This window comes from Amia ocellicauda, chromosome 9 (assembly GCF_036373705.1).
Source record: "Amia ocellicauda isolate fAmiCal2 chromosome 9, fAmiCal2.hap1, whole genome shotgun sequence".
Classification (NCBI taxonomy): Eukaryota; Metazoa; Chordata; class Actinopteri; order Amiiformes; family Amiidae; genus Amia; species Amia ocellicauda.
Window position 1 is genome coordinate 32,702,353 of NC_089858.1, and position 21,691 is coordinate 32,724,043.

A 21,691-nucleotide genomic window follows, 5' to 3' on the forward strand; every position below is an offset into this window, starting at 1 on the left:
GCAATCTGTTTTTAATAGGTGGGGAGAGTTTGTCTTGATTTCAGGTTGGGGATGGAGATTCAAGTGTTCAGAAGAGAAGGGGTGTGTGCTAGAGGGCAGGCAGGACTCAGGGCACAGTTGGCCTGTAAACTGTAACCCTGGTGATGCAGAGCTCCCACATTCCTTTTCTAATGGCTTTAGAAGGAACAGTGGCATTCCAGCTTGGAGGCTTCAGCTGTTAAAAATATACTTGTGACAAAAAGTATAATAATAAAGAAATGAAAGGGGTGTGCTTGCACATTCATAGCTAGATGGGTTTTGTTTGCCTTTAATGCTAACGCATGCTATAATTTGGGTCATATGTGACCCAAGACAGCAAAATTAATCATCATGACAAGAAATCACCAAGAGGAGAATGTACACTTTACAATTATGTATAAAACATTGTTCTAACTTAATCCATCATTGAGATATGGCTGTTCAAAGCTGTCTAGGTCTGGCATCCCTTGCTTGCAGCACTCATTGACTGAATATGATGTTGATTATTATAATGTAAATTAGTTATCTTTCAAGTTGGAAATAACTCCCAAAGGGGACTATGGGTACATTGCTTTCACAATGGATTTGGTTAAAAACTTTATATCAAACCTGCCAATAGCCCCCACCTTGCCTGCTTTATCCACCCCAGTGCACAGGTCCTCTGCCTTTCACTGGATTGGTGAGTGTTTGCCGAATGTGTGTGCGAAAGTAGCTCTTTCCCTTTAGCAATTTGTATTTTCTCTTATTTTGTTAGGTCAGAGTTTGGTTGACTGTAAGTATGAACTTCTTGATCACTTTGCTGAAATGATTTCTAATATGTGTATTATTAAGGACAACAGTCTTGTTAGTGGCTACTCATTGGCCTTGGAGACCTTGGTTCTCGGCCCTCGTCCTTTGTTTTTGTAGGGATCCCTGGCAGGTTGCCCTGCAGACCGACCTCCTGTCTCAAGCATGCGGGACACTGTGGCACCCACACCTAGCTCTGTGCCAGTTAAATGTCTGGCCCCTGAGCTCGACTATCTCACCACCCTAGGACTGTCCAAATTGAAAGATAATGATAGGTCGCCCAATGCTACCCCAGTTATCTGAAAAAGGAACTAACTCCCAAAAAGATTGTTTGAGAATTTATGGTTCAGGACTAAAGAGGCAGTGGACCTGTGCACTGAGGTGGATAAAGGGCTTTTTGGTTTTAATTTCGTGTCAGGTCCTAATTTCTTAAAATAAGAATTCCTATTACCTGTTTATTCCAGGTCTGTCATTATACCTATAAATACTGCAGGGACTTGGCCCCTCGAGGAATGGTATTGTCTACCCCTCTTGTATGACCTCTAAAAATAAGTTTGGGGGTGGTAATGATGTGATTCAGCAATGATGTGTGTTTGGAAGGCCTACATTTGTCCAAACCCTGCATCACACAGAGATCAATAATAATGCTTTCTGAGCATCATCGCGCTGATGAGAATAAATGCTGCCTCTTTATGATCAGAGCTCTGGAAGACTTGCAAAACCCTTGGCATGTCAAAGACTCAAGGCTGCAGACTGTCTCTCACCTACGCGCACTTAATGCTTTGTGAATATATTTATTTGTTAAGTATTATTATTAAATGGACTAAATGCAGCGGCAGCAGATATGGGAATTTTTAATCCAGTGCTCTGTTTAATGTCGATTTCTATTATTAAGTTTAATTGAAGTAAATGTATTTTATGCTGAGGTAATGGGCTACTGGGGCAGTTTATCTTGGGGACACTTTGGCCAAATACTAAACTGAGGGGTCCACAGTAACACAGGGTACTTTACTGCTTGAAGAGGCTCATAAATCAGACTCATTGTGCTCTTGTCTGAGGGCCCTAACAGTATTTCAGCAACCAGATTTCCAATTTCTTTAAAGGGTAAATAAAGACTACAGAAAATAAAACCAGAAAAGGGTCCATCTTGCTGCAGTGATTGTATTCAATCATTTATATATTAGGGTTTTGTGTATTTTGGGACATTGTTTTAGAACATGTATTTCAGTCCTCCACCCCCAATAAATTGATCTAGCCTAGTGCTTAAATCATGCATCTGTTTTATTCTATAGAATTAAAGATAATGCATAAATAAACTAACACTTGAATAATGTCAACAGAAAAGTTTCTTTGTATTATTTCCAAAGAGAAAAATCCTGAAATAAAAAATGCAGTGAAATATTTAAAATCTACAGTATATAGGCCTACATACTGTATAAAATGTTGATTGTAAGGAGTTCTGTGCATTACATTTATCTGTGTTATATCCTGTGCTATTGAATTTAAGCATTGTCAATTGCATTTCAGTCTGGAGACTTACTTTGATAGCTATAGACTATAGTCTACGTTAAAAAAAAATCTAAAACACTGATATTTTGTAGCTGCACATACACTGTCAGATTCAGTTCTTGATTTTTTTTTTAATCCTCTGCAAATCAGCAGTTTGGGGTAACCCCCCCCATTTGTTACAGGTTTGTTATCAAGTGTTCCCAGAGGAATATTACAGACAAATATGTTTATTTTTCGTTGGGTTTTTCCGCCCTCAAGGACTCACCTGTGTCAATCTCAGATCTAATGCATGATTTAATAAAAGTGAAACCATGTTCAAATGACATGTGTTGGTTCGGGGAAAAGCTTAAAGGAAAATTAATCTGAATATACTGTATATTTATGCTTAACAGTCAAAGCTCATATTCAGTATGGGTTATTTCAGCAGCAGAGATTTAAAAAAAAAAAATCTGAGCTGAAAAATCTTGTACTGGAAGTGTGACATTTAATTTAATTTTTCTCATAACATGCTGTAACATTTTTATTATTATTTCAATCCATGTGTGCACATAAGAAAAGAAAGCTATATAAAGTTACATAGAGGTTTTGGGCTTCATATGAACTCTCCAGTAAAGTTAAACAAGAGGAACTTTTATTAAATTAAATACTAATAAACACTGACTTGGTAACTCAAAAGAAAAATTATAACTCCCAAAAATATAAATATTAGCTGTAGCAATCTTCAAGTAATCCACTAACCCAGATATTGCTGAAGCTTCTAACTGACAGTTCCTGAGTTCCTGATATTTTAGTGCAGTTCTGCTGGCCTTCAATTGAATTCGCTGTAACAGCTCAACAACTCCACACAGAACTGAATCTCTACATAAACAGCCTTTTGAGCTCGAACACTTCCCTCAACTACATCCTGCCCATATGTCTGTATACAGACAATTTTAACTTTTTCTATAGACAAGTCAAGGCAGAACCACTTGATTTAATATGTTTGATCTCTGGAAGATTCCATTATTGAAAGTCATAGAATACACTGAAACCAATACAGAACGTAGTTACAGAACAATCTAAAAGACTATTTTATTGCATTTTTGTAATTCTATTAATTGTGTAAATTGTGAACTTTAAAATGTATTATGCCTGGACAAGGGCATCTGCTATAAAATAAATCATCATCATCATAATCTAAATACTATTTTCTAGAACTTGGTTATATTGGAAACTAGTAAAATACACATAACTGATTCAGATCAAATGCATCTGTACATTTGATCCTGATCAGGGGTCTTCACATGCGTACTAGCACATAAGTCCAAACTTAATTATATGCATATAAATTAGTCCTTTAGAATACAGCACTATATTAAAAACTGATATTATTCCAACAAGTAAAACCAATGCACATTCATATTGTTTAGCAAATTAAGCATTTTAAATGGAATATAGCAGGGGTTGGGTTTGAGGTAGAAAACTGAGGTTACAATGGCTTTACTACACCGGTTTAAATAATAATAATAATATTATTATTATTATTATAAATTATTATTATTATTATTTCTTGCTTTTTGTCTTCTGGTCATTAATATGATTATTTTGGAGTGGGAACCTTTGGCTCTTTGGCACCATGTTTTTTTTCTTCCAGTTCATATTGAGAAATTCTAAATTTAAAGTGAACCTTCATTTTATTTTGCAGGAGTCAGACTCTGGACTAATTTATATTCATGTTTTCCTGTCAGCACGTTATCCACACAAGCACGTTTCTCAGGTTCTGTGACACTGGATGTCAAAGTTCTCGGCAGCAGAATTAAATGACAAAGGTAGACGACATATCTGAAGTCATACTAGTTTTCAATTATAAGAACTGAGGTGAGAAACCCGAGGGGATCTTAGATTCCAATATGTCCTTTGAATCTCATATCAAACACATCAATATCTTTTTTACCACCTGAGGAAGTGCTAAATACGTTTATTTCATTTAAATTGGATTATTGTAATGCCCTTTTCTCTGGTCTCACAAGTCAGTCCATAGCACATAGAACAGTCTAGGTGCTACATTTTGTTGTTAATCCTATATTTTTATGATGTATTTATTTAGCACTTTGAGCTACAATGAGCATGTAAAGCACTCTATAAGGAAAGATTTATTAGTATCATTAATAATATAATAATAACTATACAGTAGAAATAGTAAGTTTGCAGATGCATAGCTTGGAAGCTGGGAATGAATAAGGGAATCTGATTAACCTGGGCAAAGGAGAAGAATCGTTCTCCTGTTTTCCAGGTTTTATTTGGCCACCTCAGGAAGTCCAATCGCTTTCCCTCGCCTCTTCCCACAGTGCTGTCATAACAAACGCACGTTCTTGTAGCGGACCTTCAAGTGAAAGCCACAGTCAGTGTCACTCAACACCCCTCTCAGGAAACGCCATCCCAGAATTGGAAGTATGGTTTGTCACACTAATGAAAACGTCAGGATCAGACCTGAGTAGAGTGTTGGTCCCCTCCTGGCCTTGTCACAGTTCATTTTTCTTGCCTTATTCTTCTTGACCAGGACCAGAGAAGAAAATCTCTCGTATCTCAACCCTAGTTGACACTTTTCTGGCAGATCCCCTCTTGGCTTTATCTCTGCAGTGATGGTGCAGAGGTGCAAACAGCAGAAACTTCCACTGTACAGCTCCCTCCCCAAGAGATCTGGAAGAAGGAAATGATTTATAATTAGCGGTGTCTAATGGCTTGCCTCAGCACCAGAGAAATTATCAAAAAAAAGTTATTAGCCTTTAGCAGCCCCTGCCATCTGCCACAGAGCACCAATTCCCTTGCTTTCACCAGATCCCCAGCCCCTCTTTACACACTTGGGCGGGTAGGTGGGTAAGGGATGAGACGCAGGGGGGGCTGCAGTGGTGGGATTACTTCACCAGAGAGCCCTGTCACGCGGTTCCCCAATCCTCTGACACCAGCCAGCATGTAATGGAAGTAATTAGAATTTAAATTGGCAGCAGTTGCTATAGCAGAGCCTTGGCATTCCCATTAGCTGGCCTCTCAGATGTGTCTAGGTGCAGTCAGCGCGGGCCACAAAACACTCCTTAATCGCCTAATGCTCCCCGGCAGCTTCTTTGTTTTCAGGCTCTTAAACTCAATCTGAAACTGCAGAGCTTGGAGCTGCTCTCAAAGAACTGGGTCCTTCATTTTTCAGGAATCTGAGGAATTCTTTGGTTGTTTTTTCCATTTTAAGGCCTCCATCAAAACTGCTGTCCCCCACAACCCTTTGCTCTGTTTATGTCTAAAATGAAGGGGAAATGTCACTATGCTTCATTATTTATTATTAAGGAAAAGTAGAAATATGAATGTATACTAATTAAAAGTCAGCTCTAATCAGTTTAATGTTTCAAACACTTCTGAGAAAGCAAGAACAAGGTTGAGGGTTACTGAAATACCTGAAACTAACCTGGTGATTTAGGTCATTATTAGAAGCAGATGGAAAATAAATTGTTTTACAGTTAGAACATTTTTGCAGTGCTTACTGTAAAGCAATATTTCAATCAAAAGGCATTCACAGTCCGTTCAGGTAGCTGAATCTTAAGCTGAATATCAAACTCTGAAAAGATATCAGTGTTTAATCAGTATTGTTTAAATAACTAAATGCATCACTAAATAATATTGTTACAAATTAGGAGTTTGGACCCTTTTGACTGCAACATTTAATAAAACTACAGATTACATTGTGAATAAACAAAACAAATATACATACTATATATATATATATGATTGACACATCAGAATGAACATGATAGATCAGTAAACAATTGTTTCCATTGTAAATTAAATTCCTTAAAGACCACAAGCATAAAGGTGGTTCATAAAACATTATAAAAAATAAAAAAAACACAAACATTCAGTGGAATTTGTTCATTGACTCCAGGAAGCAGAAGAATATCGATTTTCCCATTCTTCTAGCGATTTCCCAGCACCGCCCCTAGCAATGAAGCTCCTGTAACCCCAACTCTACATCACCCACCACCTGTTTGCGAAATGCCTCCGGATGAATGAATTGAATGGTTCTGCTGTAAAACTAGGCTCTGCAAATTCCACAAGGTGCTTCCTGATTGAATACATTTGTAATGCCGTGGTCTTCTGACTTGGAGAATACAACCCTGAACTAACATCCTATGACATGTAGAGCTAAAAAAAACAATTGACATGTTGCAGCTATTGAATATTACCTGAAAGCAATACGATTCAGATGGCAGCAGAAATTGTTGATTTTATTTGTATTTTAACAGGGAGAAAAATAAGCAATCTAATGTATTTATTTATTCATTTGGCCTATTTCCAAGGTGACATTGCATGGCCTTATTGCCAGTTGACTCCTATTTAATCTGCATATTAGAAAAATAGTAATTTCATTCATTATATCATTAGGTTGTGAATGCAACCCTGGTTATCTAGAAAATGCTCAGACCGCCAGCTGCATTTCCTCTTTTACAGAAGCCAGGTAGGCCTGCAGAATGTGGACAGTGCTTCTGGTCGCTCCTCAGAGGACATGGTTGTTGGCTCTGGTGTTGCTGCTCAGCGGGGAGCCATGGCAGGGTCTGCTGAGGCCGGACTTGTTGTAGCTGGCTCTGGGCAAACTGTCACCCGAACCACAGCTTCCCTGAGCAGGAGCATTTGACAGCCTTAGGTCGTCGGATTACCTTAGACAGTGTATCTGTCAAACGCACGGGCAGGGCTGGGGAGAACAGCCAGGTGCTTGACCCAGTGATGCATCATGCATTTTGAAAGGCTGTGCTCCCAGATTGGGACTTCTGGGAATTCTTTGCTATATGTTTTCAGAGTTTCTAATGTGTAATGCAATATCCTATACTCCCTTTTGGGAACTATTTTCAACTTGATTTATGACACTCTTAGGCTTTATTTGGGATGGTGTGTATAATAGGAACTATTATATACTTCAGTGAAGGGGGCATTATTGTGATAAATCTCATGGGCTCTTGGCCTCCAGTTTCGTGGCTTCAGTGTAAGTCTTAGACACTCGGTCACATCACCTAAATGTATCCCTCCCTGCACATTTATACCTGCTGTTCTCGTCCCATTCAATGATCAGCTTTATGTAACATCTGGGGAAGTAGCTGGGAGGGAGGGAGCAATTTGTCTGTGCTGTCAGGGTGTGGGTGAGTCGGCCTATTTTGAATACAATAGGATTAAAGAACAGCACGGCTGTGGCTGTGTCATGGCATTAACACTCCAGTGTGAGCCTTTCAGAATCCTGTAGGATCTAGATACCTAGGAGCCCTTTGTAATTGCAGCCCATCCCAGTGAGGGCACACGCATGCCACATGTCAAGTACAGCTCGACTTCACGGCTCCTGTAGGTTCAGGCTATGGGTAAGCTGAGCTTTGAGTGCGACAAATAGTGGGTGCCTTTGAGGAGACATGGTCTCATCTGTCCTGAAGAAGCATGTCATGCTTGTAGTTACAAATCCTCTTGACAATGCTGATAGAGTGCAAATGTGGGCAAACTAAAATAGAATAGCAATAGAGTTAGTTGTATATTGTATATCCAATACAGTATTTAAAAACTCAATGGAAAAGCACCGTGTCGCGGCATCTGGTTTAGACAGTTCAAGGTAAGCATCAATTCAGTGCAGTCTAGTATTTGTCATTTTTATTTACTGAGCTTCATTTACCTTCTCTGCTTAGCACCCAGAACACAGTAATTTAGGGCTCCTGCAGAATTAGGCAATGGAAAACTGGAAACCGAATTGAGCATTTTAGGAATGGAACTTTTAGGAACTTGCTTTGCTTCCTTCCTGTTTTTTTTTTTGTTTTTTTTACTTGACTCAGTGAAATTACATCATATGACTTAATGTAGCATTGTTTTTTGGGGTAGTTCAACATGGTAAAGGCAAGATCCAGAACAGATAAAAGCAGTATTTTCCAGATATTTATATGGGGGTGGCAGGGTAGTATTCTGCCTGTTTGTGATCATTTAAACTATATTGGTGCTTGAATATCATATTAATGCAGTTGCCTGAAAGGCCAAGTTCCTTGCTTCACTACGTTGAATGGGTTCTACTTAAATGTAGTACCTGTAGATAATATATATAAGACCTATGTGTATCATAGAATTTTTTTTCCTGCAAGCATGCTGCAAAACATTACAGAAGGTTTTAGGTATGTCTCGCATAATACGTGTAAACCTCATTTTAAATTCCGTCAGCAACCACTTAGTAGTTGGAACGCCTTGCATTTGTGTTTTTGTGAATGTGAGCCACTGTTTGTGCCTCTCTTTGTCCTTGAGAATGCGTCCCCAACCAATAGCACCTTTTATACAACCACTTATCACTGTCCTTAATGATGCAGTGAGGATGCATTAATTAAAACTTTGCGGTACAACACATTTAACACTGCTTGTCTAAATAGCGCAGTAGTGCAGGGAAGGACTGGATGCCTACAGACTGATTTTGTAAACATTCTATGACCAGGGCCCTGCATGCTTTCTAAGGCTGCATTTCATTTCTCCCCGCGCAAAGGTGGCCATGTACAGCTGACCAACACCTTTCAGCCTTTTGTCTACATTGGGAAATAATTATTCTTTAATGCAAACTAATTTAAACTTTTGCAAACCTCTAAGCAATTTCTGGAGGTCCTTTAACACTACAGATTTAGGTGAAATATGCATTTCATTTTCCACAAAGGCTGCATAAAAATAAATGTATTTGGATTGGATATTCAGCAGCAGAATACCAAGTACTCCATCATGTTTTACATGTAGTGGCATCTTTGTGGGTAAAATAGACTTCTTGTTGGATTGCTTGTGTTGGCACTCTTTTAAAAAGTAGTCTTCTGCTTGGGAAAAGTACAAATATTTGTAACGGTTGTAACCATCTTGTCTGCTTTTGGAAAATGATTTGCCCAGATATTACTGGCAAGTCAGATGAAGAATGTCATTGCATGCCTTGATTATTTAACTGTAATTTGTTATTGGAGACACATCCAGTCACATTATTAAAATTAACATAAAATGTGCTTAAGGATTTTGTAGATGATCGTTTAATGGCTGTCAGTCTCTGCCTTTTTGTTTCCTGCATTCAATTTTTTTCTGCTGATAAATGTCGGTCTATTATTGATTTTGAGTGTGGTCTACAGATAAGACATGTTGGGCAAAATAAATTATACCCAAAGATGTTTGTTGCGTGACTTAGCTCAATGAAATGCTTTTGATTTGAAGTATTTTTGACTACATATTTAAGTCTCACAATTTGTTTATTTTAATGCATCAAATTTATTAAATTACAATTTACAGTAATCATAATTAGCATCTATTTTCCTAATTTAGTCTGATTTATGCTTCTGCAAAGATACGAGTAAGCGTCTCTGCGTAGCACCACAGAGAAAGGGTTTCTGGATAAGCGTAGCAGTCCTGCACATCAAACAAGCACTGATTGGTTGAGCAGGAGATTCTGAGAACCGCGGCCAGTCGCTCAGTGCTGGGGTGACTGGTGTACAATGTGTGGCTGTGTAGGCTGTAGCTGTGTAAAATGCAGCTCCTCATCCATGAAATGCATGTGGACATGTACAGAGGTCTCGCAAAACTATGGGGCGCTGTTTGTGAAATTAATAATTTTGTGCACATAATTCACATTTTGTCCCACGAAAGGCCCACTTATTTCGTGCTTGGCAATTTTGTGGACGGAATGATGTAAGGAAAAATACATTTTGTGCACTAGTCAGCCTGTCGCCAGCCCTACACCTAATACAAAATAATTAGCATTCATGATCAAACGGATAACTTATCCTGGCGTTGATCCAGAGACCTGGGTTTGCAACATGATCGAGAAACTTGCTGAGCCGATCAGGACAGGCAGATGAGAGCTAGGCTATATTGTGTGCAAATCTAATACAAGAAATAATGATAATAATGAATATATGATGTGTAGAAAATAGTGTTTCACCAATCAACATGATTATAAATCTTTCACAATTACTAATTTTATTTCAAAGCCCATGTTATCGGCAATATTATATTCTAGGCAGTTGGAGAAGTAACTATTTATAGCTCATTCATTTTGAGGAATTTACAGCTGAAATGCCGTATATGTATTTCATTCAAATATTTAGTGACCTATAAGAACGGATATGCAGGAGAAATTCACATACATGCATATTTACTTTTGAAATGAAAAAGCCGCTATGGCAGTTCTAGTGTGAAGTCTCCAGCCAACTATAGCAAGACAGTATAGATCTGTACATACAGGATGCAATATGGCAATTTGTATGTGTCTGTGTAGTTTCTGTAACATGTCATTAACAGTATGTGTTGATTTACATCTATATAACCCTAGGTGCACAATAGCAAACAGGTTTTGTTTTCTGTAGATTGCTATGTATTAATGCAACACTATGTACGGGTAAACGTAACATGCAAGTATGTTAGCAGAGAGCTATGCAAACGTCTGCATTCAATGCCCGCACATGTATGCAGAGACGCAGAAGCATAAAATCAGCCTTTAGTCAAAGTGCAATTAATTGATTTTCTGATTATTATTTTTTTAAGTTAGGAGGTTGCAGTGACATCTAGGGCATAGCAGTTGAATTACAACTGAGAAAAACAATTTGCAGAACGCACAGGGCCCTATGTATGACATCATGGTGGAACTACCTATATGCACAGTTCTCGAAGTTCTGATTCTTTCAATTGGTATGTATTTTAATCTAACAACCTAAAAGCATTTTAGTACTTTAGCATTAATAAATACACTTCATTTTAACAGTATAAGCCTCGCTTCATGCTTACTTCTAAAACTAAATGGGTAAAATGTATTTAGCTATTTGCCTTTGCAAAAATGCATTAAATCAATATGCGTTTCAGTTTTTATGTTGACATTTTAAAATGTTGATATTATTATTAAAGGTAGGGATAGTGCTTCCTGGGGAAAAATGAAAAATGGAATTGGGCACTTTTGAAGACACAAAATGAAAAATGATCATCACTCCCTTTGTCCCAGGGCCACCTTTAACACCTGCAGGCAGTTCAAACGGACGTCAAGCACAAACTAAGCTCTTTATATTCCTAGCAAGCAAACTGCCAAGGCCTTAGCAAATGCAAGCCTTTTTGTTCATTTTTTGTGAATGTGAAGCCTGTCACAGGGTATTAAAGTGGAGATCCTACCTTCTGTGTACAATAGCCTGATTCAAACCTAGTATCCAAAAGCCCATGGAAATAAATCATCTAAGGGCTTACATTAATGTCTTTGCAGAAACTGTCAATCAACAATTTACTTTCAAATACAATGTGTATAAGTCCTGCTGCACAAATTGATTGTGATTCAAAATGTGTGGTAGAGTTTGTGCAAATGTTTTTATTTATGTTTGGTAGTACATTTACAGCAATCTATAGGGGACAAAGACGCTGACAATGAATACAGCTACTATGTTTTATTTTATTTACTATTGTATTTAACCATAGTACTTCTGTGGATTAAAGATTTTTAATATAGTATCCTTTGCAATTTACTATAAATGTAATATCTATATCCTGGATTCAATAAATGTGAAGTTCATCAATATGATCACATTTTCTCTACACAACTCTAAAAAGTAAAACCTTAGAGCTCTTCCAAGTTCTTCTGTTAATCTTAAATCCCCATTGAAAATAACTGTGTTTGAGAGGGAGAAAATGAAAGCGGCAACAAGAAGAGAGTTCTTTGTTTCTCTTTGGGTTTATTAGTCACAGGCAACATAAAACCCCATTGAAAACACTAAGCAGAAGTCATGAATGTGGAAACATGCATCTGCTACTTACTGTTAGGCTTAATGTCTCCCAGGCCTTTTCAGGTTTATTCAGCCTGCATTGAGGGAGGTTTAAATAGCGGTGCTACACTCTTAATCGTGTCATAAATAAATAATACTACTGGAATGAACAATTAGCTACTGCTGTGTGTGAGGGCAGATGAGGAGGAAATGGTAATACAGCACCGTGCCCAGGGTTTGTTGTTGTTCTTTAATGAAAAGTGTAAAATAAGTGTTTATTTCTAATGGGAAAATACACTCCTGTCACTGGGCCGAGTAACTGGGTTCGATTTCTATGTGCAGTGCAGTACCAGACTCTCACTCTGTGCTTCAGCAGAGACGTACCATTTTGGGCAGTGTTGCTGGGTTGAGCTGGCCTCCAGTCCTGGCTATAATATCACCGACTTTAGCCAGGGGTTCACAGGAAGCCAGTGTACATTTAGCCAGTTTGCCCCCAGGGAGCGCTGGGTAGAAGTCAGCTGAAGACTCCTCACATCATCGCACACCAGCGACTCCCTGTGGCTTCAGAGATTGTCATCGTTTCCAGCTGGGCTAGCAGGCCGAAACATATAGGTTAGCATTTGGCTTTTTGTCTCGTCCCTCCTGTAGAAGCACAAAGATTAAATGGTGGGTTGGACTGATTAATTTTCTATTCCAATTTCTCTGAACATAATTGGAAATTCTACATTTATATACATATAAAGGGAAAGTGAGGGAAATGCATGGTTGGGTTTGCATAGCAGAAGGCGATTGTGATTGTGTGCCTGTAGAAACTGTGGACACCCAGATTGAATGCTCGGCAAGGGAATCTTTCACAATCTTTTTCAGTACACTTGAATCATGAAATCCCTTTTTGACAATTGGGAACCTCCCACAAGAGCGGTTTGATTATTGCGGATTCCATTAAATATGTTGTGCCTCCTCTCTGCTTTGTGGGTTCCAATGTTAACTCGTTAGCAGGATGACAAAACACTCAGCGACTGAAATAGGGGACCAAATATCAGTGCACAATTTCCTGCCGCCGATGCCACAGCCCTTTGTCCTCCTACAGCAGTGACAATCATGTTTGTCTTCTCCTGCTAAAGCAAAAGCTCCTGCTCGAACAGCCAGCCACTCTCTCTGACTGCATTAGCAAACCTTCAGACAGCACAGCCCCTGACATGGGAATGCTAGAAGAATGTGTTTTTCCCTGGTGACCACGTCAACTGAGATTTTTCTTTTGCATCTTAATAAACCTCTGGATCTTTTAACACATAGTCCGTAGGGGTATAAAGAGGTCGCATTCAATACCGGCATTTCAGATTAGGAATGCGTCTCATCTGCAGTATGCCTTGTGAGTTTGTGGATACACGAGTAGAACGAGATTGATTGTGTGTTTGTCGATTTGTGTGGTAAGCACACGCACATCTATTTTGAATCCAGTACAGATCTCTTCTTATTTCTCTTGTAATGAAACTGCAATGTGTGATGTACAATATGTATTTATTAATACCAGCAGAGTAGTTTGAGATTTTACGAGTCACTGTTCTGTTGTAGAATATTCTTAAATTCCAAAAGTGCAATGCAGCTAATTTGTGCTCAACAGAAATTAAAATCTTCAGTGGTCCTTTATCCCTAATTGTCATGTTATGCCTAAAACCTGCTCTATTGCTAAAAGTTCCTCTACTTAGTAGTATTATTATTAATAATCATAATTATAATAATTATTAGTGATTTTGTTTTGTGTCTTGTGGTGTTCTTTGTTTGACCTAATTAAGCCCAATTATATGAGACGGATCTATTGTGTTGTAGTATTAGGAAATCATTGGTTACTCCACATTTCACTTGTCAGTTGATAGGTGTTAATTAACAAAAGTCGTGCTTGCTGGTAGAGTTATGGCTTGGTACACCTCCCTCTGCCTTCCCCACCTCTCTCCTCCACTGACCGCCACTCTGTCCTTCTCTTCACAGATCTGAATTTGATCTGGATTATGACTGCTACCAGGATGACTTCTATGACAGGTACGGTTTGTAGCTTCGCACACTTGTTGCTTCAGTACTCCCTTTCAAAAAAAGGAGGGGGTATAAAAGTGTAGCTTAGTCCACTGTTTGCCGTGTTTACAGTCTTTTATGGGGAAAGAGAATTGTATTTGCAGATAATGCAGAGGTGAAGTGGAGATGGATAGGACTGTGGCACAATGCTCTGAATCCCATTGGTGAGGCATTGTGCTCTGAAGACTTGCACAATAATGTACTCACTGTAATCTGTGCTGTTTTTGTTTATGTTGACAATTGATTTATTCCTACTAGTGAATTAAAACTTATTTACACATTCTGACAAATAATATTGAATAAGACATATTAGTAAAGGGGTGCATGTCCCTATAACTCTCCACCACTGGTGCCATATAATTAGCACCTTAATGCATCTTAATAATAAGACTAATTGAGACAAGGAATCATCAGATTATTAATCAATAAGTGTATTAATGAAGAACAATACATGGCCACTTTGAGTGGGGAGGAATTAACAGCAGACATTGAAAGCATGTTGCCTAAAATGCAGGGCCCAAGATATGAATTATCCTTTAATATATTTAGAAAGAGTAGGTAGTTCTGTGGTCTGTGCAGAAAATAGACTGATTACTATTTTCCCTCAAAGATAGTCCTTTAATAATGTATATGGATGCATGTAATTAAACAAAACTAGTAAATGGTGGATATTTGTTATCTCAGTAACTGCAATAAAACCGAAGTCGCTAAACTGTATTACCTCTGTACAGATTGAGTTAAACTGATAGAGTATGAGCTGCAGCTGTTAGGACTCCTGCTACAGTACAGCACAGCTGACAACGCTTAACTACAGAGGGTACAGGGTCATTCAGAGGAAATTAATCAATGCTAAAATGATAGTATATTCAATAATTGTACAGTGAGCTGCTATAGGCTCGTTTGTATTTTTGCAAGGGTAATTTAAGCACAGCTAAATGGCTCTAAAATGTCCTAGTGAATGCTGAGTGCTGGTTCTGCATGGTCCAGTGCTTTACTTTAATTTAATGTAAAGAAAGGTGTTAATTTCTACAGCTGTGTTTCTGTAAAGATGGGCTCCTTGGCACTGTGGGTCTGTGAAGGCCAGGCAGCATGAAAAAATCTGGGTAGTGTGTGAAAAGGGCTCACATTTTAGAACATCACTGTTGTGCTGAAAGAGGGCTATTGTTTTCTTTTAAAGCACTAATGCAATTCAGTGAATTTCTCCCCTCAATCCTAATTGTGCTTCACTTCATAATTAAACAATTAATGTTGGAGCTCTCTGTATAGGTCCCTTTCATTGTTTCATTTTGTGGTAATTCAGGCTGGATGACTGTTGTGGCAGTCAGGGTAGAGTGCGAGGCCAGGATTTCAAATGCTTCTGGACTGAGCTACAAAGGCTTTTAAAGTGCGAAACTTCTGATTTTCTCTCTCTCTCTCTCTGTCTCTCTCTGTCAAATCACTCACTCAAGCAGAGAGGCACTGAAGCAGTCATATTGCGGTGGTTTGAATTGTATTGAAATTAGAGCGAAGCGGGGGTGAGTGGGGCGAGTTGTAAAATAAGTGAAGGGCCCCTGAGAGAGAACAGTTGTGGGCTGTTGTGGTTTGAGGGAAAGGAGGGAGTGCAGTCTAAAGATAGAGGACAGAATTGTTTGAAGAGGAAAGGAGTTTTAATGCCCAGATTTGAGGAACCTCCTTTTATGCCTTAAAAGATTATATCACCTGCCTCCTTACGCCAATAATGACTGAGGAGAGGAACTGTGCCACCAATTTTAAGTTGTCAATTTGTTTTGCTTAAAAGCCTGAGAGCTCTAAGGGAATTGGTGAAAGAATAAAATAAAGGAATAAAAGGTTTGCTTTCCAGATCTCGGGACTCAAATGTCTTAGGCTCCCCCTGTCAGTCTGACAGCCTGGAAGATCTTCATTAGTAGTGATGTGGACTGATGATCTGTATTGGCAGAAGCAAATCTCTTATTGACCAGAGCTTGGAGATGAAACGACACAAATGTACAGCTGTCAGTCAACGAGGTTGAGCCGAACTAAACGCATCAACACAAGTCCCTCGCTAAACACACAACTAATAATAAACATGAACACACTAGCAACTATTCCCAATGTGTAATCCCTTACCGTAATCCAGAGTTCACTCTCTACCACGCCCTCACTCAGGCTCTCCTCCAGTCACTGGGGTCAGGTGTCCTTCCTGGTGGGCTTCAGTTATTAAGGGTGCAGCCTGAATAGCAGTGTCTTGAGCAGATGCTGGACTTCAGTGAGAGACTTGGAGAGGGCCCAGGACAGACCCTTGGGGCATGCCTCACAACAGATGGTGAGGGTTAGTGGACCAGCCACACGTGATATGTTTGTCCAGGGAACTTCCTGGGAACCTTTCTGTGCCAAATAACTCTAACACACAAACCATTCCTACCGATGCACATATTACTGGGTTGTACTTTGAATATGTGCAGGGAAACAAATGTCACACAAACCCCATATTCTCTCTTCCAAGCACTAAACCACTCTCTTCAGCTCTAGTAGTATGTCAGTGTCACCATTGGAAATGTTAGCTTTGTACTTGATACAAATATACATTTTTTTTTTTGCATGTGTTATAATTTTATTGAGGGTTAATATTTTGGCAGTTTTCCCATGGTAGGTTTAGGGTTATACCACATAGTGGGGAACTAACCTCTCCACCTGCAGACTTAATAAAGCTGAAGTTCCCTGCCCAGTTGAATTACTGAGTATACAAAATTAATAAAAAATAGTGTCAATGAGGTTCAGCAAAATAATGTTATATTATATGCTGCTTGGTTACACAGGTAACATATTAGACTTCAAGGGAATTTTCCCCTTCTTCCACTATCTTTTGTCTTTAGTATCCTCATATCTGCAGGATTGGGATGCTGTTGCATTAAGGAACAGGTTAGCTGAGCCAGCATGCACTGGAGATCAGGGGTCATATTTTAGGCTATTTTACTTCATCCTTTTGGGTGTGCAGGGTGATGTTGTATCACTGGTCCTGCTACATATTAAATCACTGTCCCTCCTGGGTTTTCTTTATCAGCTTTAGTGTAGCTTGAGTTTGATTTAAGATTTTTAAGTGATTAAATAGGGTTAAGTCTATGCCTTTCTTTTAAAATCAGCACTGTCGTCTTAGTATTACGATTCAAGAAGATCTAGACAAGCCCTTCTTGCTGCTCAAAGACTCCACTCTCTGGAATGAGTGAATCTGCGGACATGTCCTTTGTTGCTCCATCATTGGAGAATTTGCATGGAGCACTTTGACAATTTTATCCTTCCATCTAAAGGTCTCCATAGGATAACTTTTGTGTTTCAAGGGAACTGTTACATCTCACCATGCCTAACCATGATTTAAATGTGCTTAATTCACCTTTACTATGGTTTTACGATAGTATACTATATATTTGTGTTTACTTTTCCGACAGTTACTGTTTGACACCTGTATCTTCCTAGTAATACAAAAGTGACACTTTTATGACAGTGATGCTAATTGGTGTTTCAGTTTAATTAAGTTTTTTCATTGTTTCAGATGGCTCTTTATAATCAGTTTTTCCGTCTCCTGGAGCTTTTTTCCCCCAATGCAAATATTTCCACGGGAACCGCTTGTGATGCGTAGGTACGAAAGTGGGAATAAATCCAGCTCCGTCAAGCTGAACCTCAACAAGCACTTTCAAATTTTTTCCCAGTTATTAATTCAGGGGGGCTTGCTCTCTCGACAGTAATGAAACCTACAAGCGTTTAACTTCTGTAGGGTGGAGAGGGGGTGTGTGTATTCGCCTATGCTTCCAACACTTGGGGGTGATTAATCGTTAGGAAAAATGCTGATTTGATTTCACCTCAATCAACTCACCTTCAATTACCATCAAAGCTGTGCAAATAACAGACCCTAAACCTTTCATTGTAACATACAAGTGCCCCAAACTGCTGCCCACTCCCTATGGTTACCCTAGACTGTGATCACGTGCCCAAAGAGTCGCCCCTGATGTGTGATGAGAGTGACATCGGAAATCATTGAATATCACCATTTAGTTCTTCTGACTAATGAGCCGGTTCAACCTGCAACAGAAAGCAAAGCGAGCTCTCCCAGGCAGCCTCCACAGCAAAACAGCGGTGGGGGTTCAGATGAGAGAGAGAGAGAGAGAGAGAGAGAGAGAGAGAGAGAGAGAGAGAGTACGCGTTTCATTGGAAACAGCTGACATGAAAAACGAGTCTCTCACTGTGGATCATTGTGAGGACCCTCAAACCTAATCAGCGATAAACACCGGGCTGCCTCAGTCATCTTTCAAGTGCAGCACCATGCAAAATGTCTGCCCTTTATTATTCATTTCTTAGAGACCTTAGACACCTTTATCCAGGGCAACTTACAGTTTACACAAGAAGCATTTTAAAGCATTACAGAAGTGCAGTAGTACACTCAATACAAAATATAATAAGCACACATCCTAGTACAATGAGCTAACGCAACACTTGTTTATTTTCAGTTAGTCTTTAGTGGCACTGTGGGTGGAAGTCCACAATGCAGGGCTCTGGAAAAATAAGAAAACCAAGCCTACCTTCCCTCCTCGAGGTCCCTATAAACATGAAACACTACTACAAACACGCACAGCACACCAACAAAACGGGCAACAACCATCCAGACTGTCCAGATGATTCCTGAAGACAACATCCTTCTCGTCTCTGCAGTTGGAGAAATCAGGATAGTGTGTGAGGAGGCTCACATTTTATAAAATCGCTGTTGTGCTGAAAGAGGACTCTCGTTTTCTTTTAAAGCACTAATGCAATTTATCGAATTTCTCCCTTCAATCCTAATTGTGCTTCACTTCATAATTAATGTTGGAGCTCTCTGTATAGGTCCCTTTCATTCGGTGTGAATTCAGGCCTGATGACTGTCTAGGGGGTAGGAGTGCGAGGCCAGGTTTTAAAATGCTTCTGGACTGACGTTTAATTATTTCTCTCTCTCTCTCACCTTCTGCTACCCATTACTTATACTACTGATAAAAGAAACTCACCTTCTACTCCTTCTTCCCTAACTAACAAGCACTGTACTACTATATTTTTTGTTTCATGTTTGTTCCCAGGGCAATTATTTGATTATTTAATATTTGGAGGTGTTTTTTAGCATTTGTGATGTTCCCATTATTTTCAATATTTTCTCTAATTAGAAATTAATTGAATTACTGTCTTGTACAGCTCAATTTAATTAACTTTGTCGTTGATTGGCTTGTTTGGTTTCTTCATTGGTTTCCTTATTTACATTTTGGTATTGAGATTAATTATACACCATTTATAGTAGTGATGAGAGCAGTAAAGAGGAGGTTTCGATGAACACCGGTGAAATACCAGATCTGATTCCAGAAGAAGAAGGTTATACCATAAAGAAGATGAAAAAATAAATAAAAAACTTGGAGATGATGGAATCACAGTGGAGATCCTAAAGAAATATAATAAAACCTTTCTATGGTTAAATTGTCACCAAATCGTGCTTCAAACCTCGCCCTCATCTAAGTCATGTACGTCACAAATACACCAGGTCTGTGGTGATCCTTCAAGCTCAGGCCGTTCAGTGCTGACGGGCGCTGGTTTGGGCACATGGTGTGTGAGCTCTGCACTTCTCAAAACGCTGATCAAAAGCCCCACCTTGCTTTGGAAGGAAAGCACACACTGTAGCACGTCACTCACAATTTTAAATTTTCCTTGCAGGGAGAGATTCAGAGCGTTTAATTGTCCAGTTATATCTTAGAGAAAAGCAAGTTTTTATGTCCAGTTAGGATCGAAAAACTTTGCCTTGCTCAGATAAAAAATCACAAACTATTGGAAGCAAAGACAAAAAACGTCCACATCCATGACACGACCAACGAATTTAATTTGTGCACTATGATATCGTTGTACTCGGCATTGACTCGTTCAAGTCAGTTATCAGCTGTTCAAATATATCGGAACCAGGATCTTCATATCGCCCTGTTGCTGTTGTGTCCGTTAGCTGCAAGAGACTGATCTCTCTCAGTATTTTTTCTTTGTTTGGAAAGTTGGCGGAAAGAATTATAGCAGATTCAATTAAGCTCTTTACGATTTCCACATCACTCAAAGCCTTCTTGTGTTTGAGTAAAATCCATATAATTCGAAAAGAAGTTTCAAGAACTACCGATTCGTGCCCAGTTGCCTGAATTAACAACTGCTCCTGGTAATTCAGGGATGTTTTCATTTTCTTCACTTGCTCTTTTCTAATTATAGATCCCATCAGAAGGCGGACTGAATAATCGCTGTGCACTGTTTTGAAATGCCTTTGCAGATTGCTCAGTTTCATTACTGACACGGCTTTCTGACAATTCAGACAAATGGGTTTATTTTCTAACTCAATAAAGAAAAACTCATCTTCCCAGACAGAGTTAACATTTCTGTAATTTTTTTAATTAGGCTTACTCTTCACACGTGTGCCTTACTTGTATCGGGTGAAAGTGAGAACTTGCTGTCTGGCACGAACCGTCTCCACTCATTGGTTGTACTTTGACTGGGTGCAGAATCGGTGGCTTCAGTCCAAAGCTCTTCATTTTCATCTCTTCTTTGTTTTTTGTGAAAAATTATAAAACGCAATTCTTTCAGTCTCTTTTCAACAAACCTCATTGATGCCGGCGGGAAACTGACATGTGGGTCACGCTGCTCTCGATCAAGTAGGCGGGGTAAGCTTAAGAGCCAGTGGAGTTGGCGAATAGGGAACGACAAGTATGTAGTATGTAGCTTACTAAAAACATTCAACCACTCAAAATGCCTAAAATTCAATTCTGAAACGAGACCTACACCCCTGAACGTTAGAACAGAATGTGATATTCATTCCAAATGAGGTGCAAACAAAACACATTAAGAATTTGTACACCTTGTATTTTGATGTTTATCTAATCCACTGTGTAATTGTTTATTCTCACTGAAGGATTAAAAGCTTGTGAACGCTTACTTGGTAATTATGTCTCTGTAATGCAGTGCACGATGATGCATGCCAGGAGAAGCTGTTGTGGCAGTGTCTGGATGGGTATTGGTTGGCTTATGTTGAAACGCTAAATGATCAAGAACATTTCCTTGTTGTGTGTTGGCGTAAAACAGTGGCCACTCACTAACCCTTGATTCCTCACTTGTCCTGATCTTTCTGTAACAGTTCCAGACATGGCATTGTTTAGCTTTAATGAGATGCACTTCAAGAAGGGTTTAGGAACATCACCAATCAGTCCTGTAGGCTTAGAACACACTTGTGCTGTGATCTGCTACACTCACCCAAACCGTAAGACCTTGCGTTCTCCAGCGTGGATGCCTGACACTGGTCCTTATCCCTCCCCGACTCCCTCCCTGCCTCTGCCTGATTGATTGCCTCTTTATTTATCTTGGTTCTGTGAAGGTGATCAATACCACTTTTAATTAAGATTACTTAATCTGACCTTTCGCTGTCAGAGCAGGAAGTAGGCGCTCTCTGGTCCTGTCCGTCTATGAGAAGACTCTGTCACATTGAGACTAGCAGGCAGGTTGGAAACACTGAACGTGTGATTTTGTTCCATCTGCCACTGGGAGAAAACAAGATGCTGACTCTC

The 21,691-nt window shown here is 39.2% G+C and overlaps 1 protein-coding gene across 3 annotated transcripts in view; it reads left to right on the forward strand.

The window, feature by feature from the left end:
• The window catches only part of LOC136759233 (RNA-binding Raly-like protein), a 75,343-nt gene that overhangs the window by 39,177 nt on the left and 14,475 nt on the right, over positions 1-21,691 (forward strand). For all 3 annotated transcript variants that reach the window (XM_066714132.1, XM_066714133.1, XM_066714135.1), the window contains exon 3: positions 14,040-14,090. In XM_066714132.1, the coding sequence (XP_066570229.1) occupies positions 14,040-14,090 (51 nt within the window). The remainder of the gene's footprint in view (positions 1-14,039; positions 14,091-21,691) is intronic.